Source organism: Bombyx mandarina, chromosome 05, assembly GCF_030267445.1.
Source record: "Bombyx mandarina strain Sakado chromosome 05, ASM3026744v2".
Lineage (NCBI taxonomy): Eukaryota > Metazoa > Arthropoda > Insecta > Lepidoptera > Bombycidae > Bombyx > Bombyx mandarina.
In genome coordinates this window covers 4,962,740-4,980,835 of record NC_143212.1, presented here as the reverse complement: position 1 = coordinate 4,980,835, position 18,096 = coordinate 4,962,740, and the positions used below count along the sequence as shown (strand labels likewise).

At 39.0% G+C, this 18,096-nt stretch overlaps 1 protein-coding gene across 10 annotated transcripts in view; it reads right to left on the bottom strand.

The window, feature by feature from the left end:
* LOC114241131 (zwei Ig domain protein zig-8) overlaps positions 1 to 18,096 on the bottom strand; it is a 333,612-nt gene that overhangs the window by 43,910 nt on the left and 271,606 nt on the right. For 6 of the 10 annotated variants that reach the window (XM_089727555.1, XM_089727556.1, XM_089727554.1 and 3 more), the window contains 2 exons: positions 6,731 to 6,941; positions 1,553 to 1,591 (listed from right to left, as the gene is read on the bottom strand). In XM_089727555.1, the coding sequence (XP_089583681.1) occupies positions 1,553 to 1,591; positions 6,731 to 6,941 (250 nt within the window). The remainder of the gene's footprint in view (positions 1 to 1,552; positions 1,592 to 6,730; positions 6,942 to 18,096) is intronic. The other 4 variants (XM_089727560.1, XM_089727561.1, XM_089727562.1 and 1 more) reach the window with 1 other exon arrangement.

Genomic DNA, 18,096 nt, shown 5'->3' with positions numbered 1-18,096 from the left:
GATAATACTGCATTAGTACTTGATTTTATTTGTCGTTTTTCAATTGAAACTCCGCCGTTCTATAGCGTACCTTTAAATAAACAGCCCAGCCATTACTACTGTTACAATAAAAACAATACTAGTAAATGTGATTTTAGAACCAGTACACTATACATTCATTGTGCTTACTCATTTTGCGCCAACCATTGTTAACTGTTCTTGAGATATTAAAATTAAGGGGGCTGATAAAGATAACCAAATTGAACAATCACACAAAGTAAGCTCAATGTGATATTTAAATCTCTCAATCTGGATCTTAGTTCATGAGAGTGACGCGTGAAACCGCCACGTTAAGCCACGCTCGCAATAATTACTACAATTATAATAACAGTACATGTAGTATGTACAATGAATCTTGCAAATGAAATAATTGTTAGGCAGGTCGTTTTGGTATTGAATCACGTCTGCTCTCGCCGCAATCAAACGCAATTCTCGAGGTAATTTGTCTCGTTAATTGTCGGAGCGATTCGACGAACGTTACCGCGGCTGCAGGGATCATACAAATGCAAATTCAATATCATTTAGCGCGCCTCTACGGCTTATTATCCTGTTACGTTTTGATGTTATATGAGATCTTCTAAAACATTATCTACATCGAGCTAGACACCAACAACACGCTACATAATGTATTCTCATTTGACTCATCGATGCGTACCGGTGATGTGGTCTCTGCATTATCTTAAGGAGAGTCTGGTTATCGCTGTGCGTTGGAATATTTTTGCAGTTTTTCTCGTCACATTAACACGTAAAAATCTTTTAAATTATGTTTAAGGCTCGCCAATATTTCCGGGAAGGTAAATAAGGCTTAGTTTGAGCAGGACAGAGTCGTATTTTTATTCATTAAGTAGGATCCTGACAAGTTGTCTCCACTTGACCCTTATGATGTAAGCCGGCCAAAAGGCAAGCTAAAAATGTTGATATAATAATAATAATAATATATTATTTTATAATACATAGAAAACTAGTGATATGATTAGTAATCAACAAACAGCACACAGTAACACAATTAGTCCACAAACTTTACGAAAACACAGCAGTCCAGTCTGGACGGCACGAGTCGTCCGCTGCAATATAAAAAGCCTAAAACACCTAAATACTGTCCGACGCTTCGATAAATCAAGCGGAGTTTTATAGGCGGTTGTTTTTCGGTGTTAATGAAGACAAACAGCGTCGGTTCGGTTAGTGGGCTGACAAACAGCGGCGGTGTTACTCGACTACTCTTTACAGAAAAATAACATTGTCGAAGACTTTTGAGGTCCCAGGTAGGAAAATTGTTCGAACACGTGGGATTTGGGATTCTAACTTAGTTCTACCGTTTTCCACCTTCAAGTCTCAAGGTTGGTTATAAAGCACTTCACTTAAAACTGTCTTTTAGTATTATAGACAGAGAAGCGCGGGTATGTTTTACGTGCGAACGTATTGGTGCTAGCGGTTCAGTTATTATTCTGTAAAGTTATTCTTGTTAGTGAACGCCACGCCCAAACTAGTCAAAAACAATTATTGCCCAACAAACCTTGGTCGGAAAACATTCTCTGGTAGATCTCGTCGCAATCTGTCGAAACAATAACTAATTAGTAAAACGATTTCAGTAAGTAGCGCTCGCGACTGAACTAGAGTTAGAACAGGCGCGCGTGTGTCACATAGCGCTCACGAGTGCTCAATAATATCAGCTAATTAGAAACGTTTAAACGACGAGATGATCAATCATACGAGGCCAGTTTCGAACATGTGGTACTGCGATTACAAAGCCACACCGCCGAGCCACAGATCCTCTAAACTTACTTAATTTAATAATAGAACAGCGATCGAGTTATGATTTGTTGAAAGTTTTGATTTCCTCTTCTCGGCGGAATGTTGTTTTGTTTCAGTTCGGTTTGCTGTTGTGTACATTGTGAAGTTTCGTAAATGAGAAATCCGGATTTATTACGGAGCGACAACAAGCTGGTTCGGCGCGGGACTCACTGTCTCATTCATTACTTTATGGATTGGAAATAGCTTTGAAAGGATTATAGGATATCCTTTTTGATAAAATACTCATTATTAACATCTATGCATCAGGGAGTAGAAGACATCTGACAGAAGTGGAGCTCTCAGCAGCAACATTGGCGCGTCCACGTGTCGGCAACGAGCTCGGCAGATGAGCGTCCCCTCACACCAGACAACGCGGAGAGCGACGTTTCTAATGAACTATTGCCATCAACAGCTTCATTGATTCTACTCAGGTCTTTGTTCCTCCTACATTTGTTTGCTGTAGTATTATACTAAAGAGTTTATCTTTAGTAAATACTAAAGATAAAGATTTTTTACTGGTCCTACCACCAGTAAAAAATCCTCTAGTGAGTCCGCACAGGTAGGTACCACCACCCTGCCTATTTCTGCCGTGAAACAGTAATGCGTTTCGGTTTGAAGGATGGGGCAGCCGTTGTAACTATACTGAGACCTTAGAACTCATATCTCAAAGTGGGTGGCGCATTTACGTTGTAGGTGTCTATGGGCTCCAGTAACCACTTAACACCAGGTGGGCTGTGAGCACGTCCATCCATCTAAGCAATAAATAAAAAAAGAGAAGTTTCCTCAACACCGGATGGAACCTTTTCTGGCGTTTAAACGGAATATCACACAATTACCACAAGTCACAAGCGCCAATGAAGTGAACAGAAAAAGCCTTTGCCAAAAGAATTTAGCTAGCGCGTTCACGTTAATAGCAGGAGGGCATATTTCGGGTATTTTAGATTGATCGAGAGTTTATCAGGGTCGTGCTTGGAGCGAGCCGGCGACTGGCTCCCGGCCAGCGCACGTAACTACCGCTCGGTGTGTGTCGGATCGGTCTCATGCTGCCCTCTTGTTTTTCTTTTAAGACTTTATAGTATGTCGAATATCCACCGCCTTTTTCATAAATTCATTTCATTATAACAGGTGTAAACGTTCAGTAAACCTTCTTACCGGTGAGGATGCACGACAATCATCATATTTATTACGGGTTTCCTATCAGTCAAACTAAGGTTTACTAAAATTTTATCACACACAAATATAAAATTGCGTACAAATAAAGAGACTAATAAGAATAAGATTATTTATCGTCTCGCAAATTGACAAGTTACATAAATACTAATTATATAGAAAAGATAAGATCTTCTATCGAGCTAAATCCGACTCCATCCATGGCTCGGAGGCCGTCGCGTCGGTGTCAAGCATTGACGGTGTTCACAAGCGACAGTAGCTCTTATCGGTTGAATCATGAGATGGTGTTCGTTTATGTTGCAATAAAATGATACATAATAATATAATTTGTGATACATTTCCAAATATTATTAGCTGACATGGCCAACAGGAAAAACGAATTTGACAGCGATATTTTACTTTTCCAGTACAAATTGAAACCGGATCGCATTCAGTGCACGCGTGTAACATACAAAATCGATAAACATTTATTTCGGAAGCCTTCATCAGCGGCACAACGATTCGTTTAAACTTGTGTTTCCAATACGTTTCCCGCGCACAGAAAACGGTATTTTTAGGGATGAACCACTGTCGAATTATACAATTACGAAACACAACTGCCCTCCAGCGAATCCAAAGTATTTTCGGAAAAGGTTGTCTTGGCCACATGTCTGATTACCTAGGCAAAGTGTTAACGAAAAAGTCGGTTGTCTGTAAAGTCGGTTTAGTTGATAGTTGAACGTGACAACGTCATAAGAAAATACTGATGGAATGGTTTCATTTTTCAATTATCGCAATTATCGTTGCTATAAACAATTGACACCACATTCACTTTTCACTGAACTTCATACTTGACGAAAACATGTAAATGTATTATTGTATAGCAGCTGTCCACGCGGATGCATCGCTCACATCGCCTCAGAGCGAGGTAACGCCGCATGAGTCATGTTTTTTCGTGCGTGCAGCCGGCTTCATTGAATTATAAGACGTTGTCACGTCAAAATATCAAACATGCGATCTCAAGTGTTGGTTGTCGTTGCAATGAGAAACTATTTGAATCAAACGAAAGCACTCTTCTTTTATGGCAGAATAGATAACGGTACATTCTTGCACACTCGTGTCTATTTTTATGATAACACGGAAGCAGATTGGAGCTATCATAGTTCGGTTAGGAGGATTGATCGAGAGTTGGCGCGGGGCCAGCCGGCAGTGCTCACGGCGTGGGCCCTCACCATGCAGCCTACTCTTCCGGTGTTGTTTGATGGCCTATTCGTATTCATAGGGGTTTAGTTGTGCAGCTGAACTTAGTTCGTTCGTAGTTGAGTGTGCTTGAATTGTGCTTATAAGGGATGATGCCTAGTATGATCCATGGCCATGGCCATACAAATAGAAGGACCTGTATATTTTAGAAACTATGTTGTGAGTTGTACCAGGACCTTTGTCACTAAATAATATGTATTAAACATTTTGGGCACCACTTACCATAAGAATTATAAGAGATGGAATGAAGTCAAGTACACAGTCTCTCTCTCTCTCTCTCTCTCTCTCTCTCTCTCTCTCTCTCTCTCTCTCTCTCTCTCTCTCTCTCTCTCTCTCTCTCTCTCACTCTCTTTTGCTGCGAAGCGAAATCCAAAAAACGCAACCCGGTTTGAATCGTTATCGAACCCTAGACTTTAAACTTTGAATGAAATAAATGAAACCTGCAAATTTTTTAAATGTGCGTAATTACTTTTTTTTCCTATTCCAGTAACCTCAAGGGGTCATACTAGATTCACAGAAGTAGTGTGGCGTAATGCGCTGTGTGTTGTGCGTCCCCACTGGTAGGTAGGTACCCCTGTCCTACTCTTTGTACCGTGTAGCGGTTGTGCCCTTCAGCTACTGTATCGACACGGGGGCTTAGTCTCATGTTACAAGGTCAATGTACTCTGTGGACCACAGCAACTACTTGAGACCGTCCTTCACGGCTGTCTGCCCATCTAGCAATTAATATAATTCAAATCAAAAGTTACAATACAGTAGTAAAGACATCATTTGTTTTTGTTCAACCCATTGGCTTAAAGCGAACACACCAAAACCTTTGTATACATTTTCGCACATGTACAAATGTGTATCTCTGACCCCTCGACGAGTTGTGGTTTGATGAATTTATTGTTTTAATAATCGTATGTTGAATGCGCCCGTATCCGCTCGCAGCAAATATTATATCAAATTTATTTGCATAAAAGAATCGAGTATTTGTGTATTAATTTCGTGAAATTAATTTAACGAGTATTCGCCCGTTGATCGAAGTGCGACCGTATTCACTGACACCTCAAAATTTAGAATAATTCTGTGCATTTACATTTTATCTTCTGTTTTGTTATAGACGCTTTGAAAATAAAATTGTTGTTTATTTCAAATATGTTTTTATCGATGATAGGTATGCTCGTCCACAGCTATAAAATAAAGCGAACAGATCAACATATTATTGACGAACATCATTAAAAGATGCACGTGGTTTTGCCCCGAGCCTGTTTGACCCTAAGCCGAAGGAATTGAAATAAGGTAGGTACTGTTAGCTTCTATTAGTTCAGTATAAAGTGAAAAAGAAACTTGTTAAACTATGAAAACAAAATGTGTTCACAGCCATAAATATGAAGTATTTTATTATGAGAATGAGGGTTAGGCACGACGAGTGACCCCGAGAGTGGCATCAGCAGTTGGTCCCGTCTTGTTTAGGCCTGCGTGAGTGGCGGAGGGCGGGCCGCGGCGATGCGCGCTTTTATCTCCGGATTTACAACAAATTGGTGTTTTCATCGCGGCGCCCGATTAATTCGGGGCACGTCGGTCCGCTCCAATAAATATGTTAAAATGTTCCGTGACAATGGGCTCGGAGTCGGATCGCGCCGTTTCCCATTCGTCCGTTCGTTTGAAAAGCGTCGCCCCTGGGCGCCCCCGGGCGGAATGTAACGCAAACATTGTTTCCGCCGAACCTAATCCAATGTGCGTCTGTTAAATCATTTTAAACGATAAACCGTTATTGCCGATGCGGAACACTCGAAATAAATTGACGGCTTCACGAGCGGCGCGAGCTTTATTGTTCTTTTAATTTCAATGCACAGTGCTGATGAAAGGATCCAGGAACAATATTTGTGTCCATATCTCATTGATAATTTTAATAAAAACAACCTAAAACTTTATACATTTTACAGTTAAATCGTATAGGGAATATCAACGTATTTTCCTGCATGTTACCACTCTGCTGTTATTATTTTTCTCTCTTCAATCGGTCCCTCATTGCTGAGGATCGTGACTCTGTTTGATTCCGTCAACTAGCTGTCTTCATCGATCCCGTTCTATAGCTTGGTATTATTTTACAACCGTCTTAATACGAAAGTTTCGAGACTTCATTTGAGTGAGTAGATGTACTTTAATTGGTATGATTACGAGTGAGTTTATGCTCCTATTGACAGTCACCCTGCAGGGACAGGTTTGACGGGTGTGATATCGGTGTAAACATTGGTTTAAGGGATAATTTAAGACGTAAATTTGTTTGCCCATACCTAAATAATATTGAAGGCTTATTGTTACATTTTTAGCTATGCCAGATAATACTATGACTTCAGACAAATAAAGATCACAGATGTTCTTATCTTAGAAAGCTCTTATTTTTCTGTGGTAAGAAATAATGAACATCACATATTGCTGTGAGTTACTGTCGAGAGGAGAGGGAAACACGTCACGAAGGAATGTACGATGTTATGAAACTCACCCACAACATGTAGGGTCACGAAGAATGAGCGCACCGGCTGCGTGGAGACCTGGCACTCGTACACTCCCGCGTCTCTCTGCTGGGCCCACTTGATGTGCAGCGTCCAGTCGTCGGTCTGAGGGGAGTGCGTGGCCTGGAAGCGCTGGTCGGACGTGTACGTGTACCCGCCCACGGTCAGGATGTGCAGGTCGCGGTGACGTATCCATGACACCTGGAAAATAATACTCTCCTTACTTATCTGACAGCTTCGCGAGTCATACTCGCCACAAATATTTCGTGTCTCTCTCGCATTCATTTTACTCATAAACAGTCGGAAGGTTATATACAACTTCTATGGCTTTGATGTACATATATTCAGTCATTCGTTAACATAATAATATTAAGTTTTTTTTGCTTATATGGGTGGACGACGAGCTCACAGCACACCTGGTGTTAAGTGGTTACTGGAGCTCATAGATATCTACAACGTAAATGCGCCACCCACCTTGAGACATAAGTTCTAAGTCTCAGTATAGTTATAACGGCTGCCCTGCCCTTCAAACCGAAACGCATTACTGCTTCACGGCAGAAATAGGCGGGGTGGTGGTACCTACCCGTGCCGACTCTGATGTTAAATACATAATTAGTTACAAATTAACGGCAAGTGCTGGAGGTACGTGCATCGGGTCGCATCGCTTGACAATTAAAATAAGAATGATCAAGTCATTGTCGACGTCGATGTTTTACTTCGACAGAGATCTCACTACGAGTAGTCGAGATATTGTAAATCTAAAAGTTTGTATGTACGTATGTCACTTAATTTCGAGAAAATAGCTGCACATATTTCAATTCAATTTCAATTTTAGTTACAAATATATTTGTAACTTGAATTAACAAGTTTTTCATAATTTTTGACGAAACAAATTGAATGAGGTAAGACCGCGGGTACGTCTAGTCTGGATAAGTAAATTATATTATTTTGTGTGTTTGTTCTCTGTGCTTCCCTAATGAGATTGTTATGAGACTTGATACGCCAAAAAGGTAAATTGTTATTACTCCTGGGAATGTTTGTAAGGTGGCGCGCGAGTAGTTTCAAGAGGTCATGTTATCCGTACAAAAACAAGGTCGGACCTCACTGGCGGTCCATCAAATGCTAAGGCACAGAATAGATGTTCTAATGCACTAGCTTCAATACATCACGCGATTTCATCTGGCCATTTTAGAATTCGTCCGCAGCGTGAACTTATTAAATTTCTAGTCATCATTCATATGTATATTTTTGTGACGTAATGCAATCTTTTTTTTTGTGAAATAGTAGCAGCACCCGAGAGTAGTTTACTCCAACACGCGCAGCACATTGTAACGTGTCAGCCGCCCTCTCCCCCCCGTGGCGCCAATTAAATTAAATATGGCAATCATTTTCATTTAGCCAAATCTACAAGGTCATGACGTAACAGGGACACAATTTGGGACACTATCAGGCGTCCATAATAACAATAATAAATATTCATATTTCAGTTTTAAATTTTAAATCTTAACATATTCGAGTATGCAACATAAGCGAAATCTCGCTCACTCATCACGATATCTACTAATTTTGAACGTAGAACCAATACAGAAATGTGCTACTTAAGTTAATTACTTTACAAAGCTTTAACAATAAATATCCCAACCCATACAATTAATTTATTTAAACGGCAAAAAATTAAATTGTCAGCAATAAAGCTACATCAGGATTCACCATAAATTATATTATAATGTATCCGAAAGGTCTCTTACACCAAAAATCCCACATAATTACATACATACGACCGCCTACGAATGTAAATAAAATACTAAAATATTATCTTAAATTAACCTAATAAAAAAATAACGAAAATTTACAACGCAAAGGTGTTTTTTTTCACAGATCTCTACAAGAGAGATAGATATGTACGACATTATGCTTTCAAAGAATAAGTAACAAATACTTGAGTTATTTGCATGCTGGGCTGGTCTTATCCGGGCCTAAAACAACTCTCTAGAATATTAATGAAGTATTCAGAATAATACAGAGCGGTCAGGAACCTTACGTATCTTTGAGAAATTTCCGTGAATCAACGTGTCTATGCCCACCGCGATCAGCTCTAGCGTGTAATTGTATACGTTTTCAATTCAACTTCGATGAGTTCGGAATAGTATATTTCCATTTACGGTTTTTTATTTTGTTTAGTTGTACATTTTTTAAATGTTAGAATCATCATTAGAACAACTAAGACTATATTATACTTTTAAATATCTACTATATTTTTAAATCAGCCATTTTAGAAATTTTGTGACGGATTTTTTTATCTATATATCTATATATATAAAAATGAAACCCGTTTTCCGTTGTCACGACATAACATGAAAACGGCTGGACCGATTTGGCTAATTTTGGTCTTGAATTATTTGTGGAAGTCCAGAGAAGGTTTAAAAGGTATAAAAATATGAAAATTCTCGGAATTAAATAAAAATAACAATTTTGTTTTCCCTTTGACGTGTCCCCCGTCGGACGGATTCCTTTTGTTTGTTTTAAGTTTATTCTATATAAAAGTTTAGGTCTTTTATTTATCGATTGAGGCACTACAAAGTCTGCCAGGTCAGCTAGTATTATATAAAAATGAATTGCTGTTCGCTAAAACTCGAGAACGGCTGGACCGATTTGGCCAATTTTGGTCTTGAATTATTTGTGGAAGTCCAGAGAAGGTTTAAAAGGTAGATGAATATGAAAATGCTCGGAATTTAATTAAAAATAACAATTTTGTTTTTTCTTTGATGTGTCCCCCGTCAGACGGATTCCTTTTGTTGGTTTTAAGTTTATTTTATACAAAAGTTTAGGTCTTATTTATTGAGGCACTACGAAGTCTGCCAGGTCAGGTAGTTTTATTATGATGATGATTCATCCGACCGATTTCGGCCATGGCGACCACTTTGACTCCTATCCGTCGATTTGGCGCTCGTGTGCTCGAAGATGGCTTATATAGCCTATCTTTGCGGCAAAACTCCTTGCACATAAGCACGCCGTTCTCATAATTATAGTTTTATTATAAAGTTAGCTTAAAAAGATGAGATAGGAATGTCGACGCTATCAGAAAGGCTCTCCATGAGCTATAATTAAATGACAGATGTAGTGTCCGTGTAGACAGAAGTGAACACACCAAGCTGGAAATGAAGCACGAACTTGAACGAACGTTGCCCGCCGCTGTAACGTTTCAAGTCGAAACAATTGCTTTGCAATAATAACTGGCTTGATAGCTCTGCAGCAGAAAGAGACAGGCAGTAGTACCAGCATAGTATGAGTACTACCCGCGCGAGTTCACAACTAAGGCTACTATCGACGTTCAAAATAGAGCAATGGCAGCTAAGTAAAGAAAGGATAGAATATAATAACATCTAGTATAAATCGAGAACACACTAGATACCATCCTAATTGTCAATAGTAGAAGCTGGGGCCAGTCGTCTGTATCTTTAATATTTATATGTAGAGTGAAAATGCTCTCGAACTAAAGTAAGTGCTTCTAGAAATATTTAAATGTATCAGATAGAGTACGTCTGAGAAGTTAAATTAGTTTTACTACAACTTTCTAGATATGAATAGATAATTTAGTAAGCTAAAATTGATGCGTATCAATGTGAATATTCAACGACAAGCTGGCCTTGTGACTGGTGGACGCTCCGACGAACTGTAAGGCGGCAGCTGGCGTCAGTCTTTTAAAAAAAAAACAGAAATCCTTTTCTGCAACACTGTTTTATTCAAAAAACGCTCACAATAAATGTTTGTTTAACACCTCTGTTTCAATTCTTTTACTATATTCTGACACACGTCGAAACAACTGAACTTTACGACTGGAACTGGCTTTACTGCACTGTGGCTGTCTGACTGACTGACTGAGACTGAGAAAGAGACTGGCTGACTGATACTGTAAGACTGGCCCGCTGACTGTAAGATTGACACGATGACTCTAAGACTAAGACTGAGACTAAGACTTTAAGACTGGCGCCCACGAAGCCGCCTCGGTTTTGATATTACTCTATACTGCTTGTCTAAGCAAATTAGTGGAGTGATGAAAGAATATAACATGTGCTCCTTGTCCAGTAGATTAACAGTATTACAATAGGATGTAATAGAACGAACGAACTCAAGTGATTTAAACAGAAACATGATCCAAACTGTTACAGTACGTGAGAGGTTTCTAAGAGACATGAATCGCTTTGTTGGTCACAAGACTCACAAGCGCGCTGAACGTTCCCTAAGTTAGTTCTAGTGCTGTGAAACTTATGATTAAAAACAGCGACAATAATGACAGTTCTGTAAAATTCGTTTTGCAACTTATAATAATACTATAGATCCTTACACATAGTAATCCTTCCTCCATTCCTTATACATAGTAATCCTACAGCATACAGCCGTCAGCAAGTCTGAACAAGAGTGCGATATTTAGGAGTATTTGGAGTGAAAGGGTGAGTTTAGTGGTTAAGTAAGCGTGGGGTGTTCCTGAGACCGGCCGGGATCTAGCCGGATCACTACACCGTAGCCTTAAAGCCCTTGAGTTGGGCCACCGAAACAGGATAATATCGAATTTCTTCAATCCTTGTCATACAATATAAATTATATAACCATAAACGTGGCAGCGACAAGACGGTAAGCACTTGGGAATTGAACTGAACATTGTTCTCTACTTTTTGAAATTTTGATAAGTTACACGGCTGTAGTTACAAGCAGATTCTCTTTTTGTTGCTGTTTTTTGTTTTCGATTACCTTTTTGTTGCTTTTTGTTCTTTTTGTTGCTCCATTACCAATAAGTATTGTTATTATATCCTGTCGGTATTCTATTGCGTCAATACGATGGCGAAAATGAGACAGACTTAATTTAAACAGCAGTCATGGCGGCGTCATTTATGGATATTATCATTTTTAAGGGACACGCTCTACGGCTGCTTATGAGGACTTATTTTTGGTAAATCTTGTTGTAAAAGTCTAAATGGAAATATACTTTTATCGGACATAAATAAGGTTCATAGTAAAAATTACCCGTTTTTTTATGGCCCGACATGAGAACTTACGTCACGATCCGCGATCATTCCCAGAAACCCTTGATTTTAATTTGGCGACGAAGGGATATTCAGTTTTATTCAAATTCGATTCCTCGCGGTCTGTTTGCGTTCGAGATGTCTGTTTGTGCGCATTTAGAGGGATGGAGCGGTTTACAAACGTCACTTTAGCGAGAAATTTCCTATTTAAGTGAACCATTTCGATAGCGAGATGATGGTGGAGTTTAAAGGTTTTTTGGTAATAAAAACTTACTGCTGATGTTTACTACTGATATTATCACTTCGAAGATTTTTTTGGTGAAAGATTCGTCCCTCTCAGTTCTCATTGTCTCACCACTTGTCATTCGTAAAATTATTTTGGTTTCTTTTATCGTGTCATGAAAATCTTCGTTACAGTTTTTGCCCTCAGGATTTAGCCACAATTGGAAATGAAAATGAGTATTCGTTGATGTGTTTGATTAATGAGTTTTATTTATTCTATGCTTAGTTTGTAGTGCATGGCTGAGTAGTAAATTTACCGCCATTTATTAATTAAATTGCTTATCTGATGATGCAACGTCCATTAATGAATACTTATACATATGCATATGTAGATGGGGCATTAAAGTGTAATTCCATCACTACCAATGCACATTTGAATTCAATAGCTCCCTCATATATGAAGCCATCCAAAGCAGCTGCACACAATCGCATAGAAAATCCCGTCTCGTTTAGAAAAATGTAAATACACAGGCTTTGTATGGAAAATGAGGCCTAGGTAGAGTCGTACGGCAAAGCCTGATGTATTACTGAGTAAGCTAGTCTGCATCTGGGTTTAACGTGTAATTTGTATAGTGCTTTTCTAGATTTCATTAATAGGGAGGATTGGTTGGCATTCAACAACGGAGAGCAACCTGAAGGCAAAGATTATTTTGCATCAGCTATATATTAGCTCATCATTCCCAACTAAGAAGCTGGTTACTAGTGAAGCCCAATTATGCCCAGTCGTGACTGTCACCAATAGTAGGAACTACTCGCCCGCCAGCTATGAGAGTTTATCTTATACTTTTAAGCGAGCAATTCTTGTATATTAATATATACTTATATAATCTGAATCTCGGAAACGGCTCCAACGATTTTCATAAAATTTAGTATACAGGGGATTTCGGGGGCGAAAAATCGATCTAGCTACGATTTATTTTTAGAAAATGTTGTTTTATTCGGGTTTTCAATAATCAACTCTTCCCGACATCTATTGGCGAATAATAATACTATTTTTCTTAATTGAGGGCAACTAACCAAGACGGCGTTATCAAAAAAAAAAACGAGCAAAGCTCGGTAATCATCTAGTATATAATAAGAATAACAGAAGCCTTCCCTGAAAGAACAACTACAACTACATCAAGCTTCGTTACAATCGTATGAATGTCTGAAGACCTAAGGGCAAAGACCTAGGGGACAAACGTGCAGAAATTAATTTCCATTTTGATTTTCAGATCCTAGCTTTATCCTCTGAGGGGCAAAGTTTTATAAACAGCCAACACATATTACATTTATTTCTAACCAGAAGTAGGGACATGAAATTTTGTTCTTACTTTTCTCCCGTCAAATTACGCCCGGAGTCCCACAAGACTCCGCTCTCTTCTCTTACTATTTAGTTAGTATATTCAAGATATACTCAGGTCGTCAGCGACCGTATGTATTTAGTTCTCTTTGCCAATGACACGGCTATCGATTATCCAAACACGAAGAAGTCGTAAATTCATGGGCGACTAGAGACCGCAGCAACCATAATGGGGCAGTGGTTCCGGACGTGGTACATCAACATCAACTCCACGAAAAGTACAACCGCGCTTGTCAAAAGGGGTCGCCTTTCCGGTGTCATTTCATCATAACTCTCTTCGGCAATCCCGTAACGTGGGCCTGGAATGCCAAATACCTGGGCATCACCCTGAATAGAAGAATTATAAATTATATAAGGTGAGGAATATAGATCTTCACGATGGAAACTTGGATCTATTTGTAAGTACCTGAAAACAGTGTTGGAACGCTCCTTCGATAAAGCGGCGCGACATGATAACCCTCTTATCGTTTTCGCGGCAAACTATATAGATACTTGATTCAGACGACCAAACTTCGTTGTCGACCTGAAAACTTTATTTCGGTTCCTCCCGATCCACTCTCGATGATTTTAGGTATTGCAAGCGGTCAAAGATCTTGGAAAAAAAAACATTTTTTGCCTTCCTATTTTTATTAGCCTCCATGGCTTATGTTAAGTTCACTGGACGTGCAGGCGAGAAATTAAAATAAATCAAACCTTCTCATTTGTTTTGATTGTTATTCTAAGATATGTTTTGTTTCATTCATCGGATGCGACACCCAACCGTCTGTCGGACTCGCTTCTTTTGAATATAACTCTACTTCTGTAGGGAGCGCAACACACGGAACAAAGGGACCTCGCGATCCACGGCTTTGTTCACAACACGAGTGGGGCTGTAATGTGTTGCGGAGCCGACAGGGAATTTTAATTAATTGAACATTCACGTTTGGAAGATTTTTTGGTGCTGACATGAGCGATGTTGACCAAAACGAGAGCTTTTTAAAATGCAAATAAAACAGAGTACTAAAATTGTACATTATAATATAATGTTTTTCCTCCATCCACTAATAAAAACATTTCGCGGATTTTTTAGATATTCCCCTTTAACCTTCGTACGACCTGTGACCAGACCCGGTTTCGCCACTACGATCTTCGACTGCTGATCGGAACCAAAGTGAGTTTCAGGATGATACTTTTGCTCCCCGACGTTTTCTGAGCACTAGACTCCATGCCACCTCCATACCACAGTACGTGCGTGTCAGGCGCCCCCATAACTGTAGCCTCACCGCTCCCTACTACCTAAAGTAGCGGTGTTGAGAAATGTTGTTATACTAGTCGAGCGTTACATCACCACAGGTCGTGTTTCGGCAATATGAAACTTTGAATACCAATACTCCAAAGCAATTTAGATTTCAATCTACATCACTTACTTGACAGCGGTACTCAAAAGCTTAATATTGGATGGAGCGTAAGCTGGTCGATTAACGCAGCGAAAGCATTATTACAACTCAATAGTCACATGAACAGCATCTGAAGAGTTCCTTTCTATAGAGAGCCCGAACCATCCATAAACAGTTGAAATGCCCAACACGGGGGAGGTAAATCTCTCTTAATTGTACTTCAAGAATTTCATCATATTTATTAAATACGTACAACACAAAATAAACAATAACAAAATAAATTGCATACCTGACTACGTTTCACAGCTTGCCGGTGACGATCGAGAGGTAAACCGGACCACATATCAATTAAGTCAGATTCATCAGATCAGTCTATTTTCTGTTAGTAACGATTCTCATTACGCTTCCGTCGCGAGATCCGGAACTACCTGTAGGGTATTTGCATGATATTCTCGGTTGTGATTACACACTCACTACCGTTCCTACCCCTCCCCCGCCCTGGCAGGTTCGGGCAATGAACTTTCGCACGTGATTGGATTCCGTGTATTTATACAATCAAATAATTCGAGCGTAATGAATACTCGTATATTTGATGAGCTCAATGCCACACTTATGTTACTTACCTAAGATGCAGTGTGATCACGAATCCTTATTAATTAACGATAGCACGTTTAACTATTATAGAAATTAACTACAGAGCAAGCACTCGCTAAGGATAAAGGAAAACTCCTTATATAAAACTAAATTTGCACTAATTAATAGTTTGCGTAACTGGTAGGGCCCACACTGGCCCACACCGGACTGCTAATTTCGCCTACAATCACTCCAATATTTTAACTCCATTATATTCGTGAAATAGAGTATGCTTCAAGAAAGGCATTTTATATAATATTTTGTAGAGAAACTACACGCACGGGCATTCTATCCACGTAAACAGTGAAGTTGCGTTTGCCTTGCGAAGAAGAAATTGATATACATAGGTACTTTTATATGTTCAAATGCTTACATATATATTTTAAACATATTATTATCAACAAGAGCAAAAAAGCCTGTTCATGAGACAAGTGCTTACCCGATGTCAGAAACGAAGCCGCGACCCTCGGCCCAACAGTCGGAACACCACCAAGTCGTTGTCGGTATTTATTTAGAATGCAATTATTTTAATTCGTTTGTATAATCTTGTTGTAGTAAAAATGTTGTTGTAATTAGTATGTGTAATTTATACAAACTGTGCCTGCGGTCACAAGTGTGCTCATCTCTAATCAATATTATACTCGAATCACTAAGCTGGAACCGGCCCGCCGAGCTTCGTCATCGTCCGTCCGGACTACTAGATTCTTCATGATACATTCCTATCTAATTATCTTCCAAACGTAATGAGTAGCAAGCTACGACATAGATGACGGTGAGAGCTTATCAAACAACCACGTCCTACTAAATATATCGAGGGGTGATAGGCTATTTGGTTTAAGCGACATTTGACTTAATACGCGACATTTATTTTTGTAATTAAAGGTCCGTATCAAAAATTAAATGTTTTTAATTAAACTTCTATTAAGTTTATCTCATTTAAAATAGCTGAAAAGTTTTTAGCACAATATTTTTTTCCAATTTTTAACTTTTAATGGCTCTCTCGTAAGTAAAAGTGTCGCTCAAACCAAATAGCCGTTCACCTGTCGATATGTATGCCACAATTATTATTAAGAGCCGTTAAACGGTACTGCTTTATTTATTACTTAGACGAGTGAACGAATTGACGGCTCACTCGGTTGTAAGTGGTCACAGAAGTATAAAGACAACTGTATATGAGTAACAGAATGTCTTCACCCACCTTGGGATCTATCTCTCATTTGTATAGTAATTGAGCAAATTAATATAATGACGGGTTTGATTTTTATTACATGACGTTATTTCTCCAACGACAAATTCGTGAGTGAACATGTCAATATGTTAAGGACATATTTTATTACAAAGATTGGTACCTGTCTGTAGAATTTGAGCACGTTTGCATTGTTTGATACGATTGCACTGAGCGTCTTATTCTTTAAGCCTTGTAACCTACTTCAGAACTTCGACGACTACTAAGTATAAATTTTTTTTTTTTTTTTATTGCTTAAATGGTTGGACGAGCTCACAGCCCACCTGGTGTTAAGTGGTTACTGGAGCCCATAGACATCTACAATGTAAATGCGCCACCCACCTTGAGATATAAGTTCTAAAGTCTCAGTATAGTTACAACGGCTGCCCCATCCTTCAAACCGAAACGCATTACTGCTTCACGGCAGAAATAGGCGGGGTGGTGGTACCTACCCGTGCGGACTCACAAGAGGTCCTACCACCAGTGATTACGCAAATTATAATGCGGGTTTGATTTTTATTACACGATGTTATTCCTTCACCGTGGAAGTCAATTGTGAACATTTGTTAAGTACGTATTTCATTAGAAAAAATGGTACCCGCCTGCGGGATTCGAACACCGGTGCATCGCTACATACGAATGAACCGGACGTCTTATCCTTTAGGCCACGACGACTTATTATAAATTATACTAGAAGTACATATAATGCGAACATCATCCTTGGCTTTGTATGTTTTTAAAGCTTTTTTAAACATTCCCGTTTTCGTGAAGTCATTAGCTCTAGAGAATGTTGTGTGAATACACAAGGCACTTCACTTGACGACGCGTAGTACACTTTACTAACTCGGATATTAAACGTAATGGCTTTACGGCGTAGCGGCAAGCTACGGATGGCGCTACGATCCAACCCGTAGAGCGTGAGCGCGCGCGCGAATGATTCATCCATTGTAATTTATTTTAATGTTCATGTTTTTTCAATTTGTTTCATTTTCGAAATATCTTCAAGGAGTATGGAAAGACTTGCCAGTGATTTTCTGCTCCAACGCACTCCCCTCAACCCGCGCCCCCGCGCTGGTTCATCATCATAAACATGCGGCATGCGCGTGAACATATATAATAATAATAATAATAAATCATTTATTGCCTTTTAAATAGTTTTAGATTATGACAGGTAAATAAATAAAAGAAAGAAAAAATTGCTAATGGTATATGTTCATTCTGTGTTTTTTCACTTTCACAGTATTTGAAATAATATTAGAATTAAAAAAGAGGAGAAAACTAATAATAATTACAAAAAAAAACTCGTGACAAAGATATTTACAACTTGAGGTTGTAAATGTGTGCTGCAGCCGCAAAGTCAGTTAAAGTAATGCAAGTGTGCAAGATGTAGCCTCATATTTTAATAATTTGAAGTGGCCAAAGTTCAGCTATAGCTGTTAGTATACTGTGTGCCGCAGTGTGTGTACCATTCCTACAA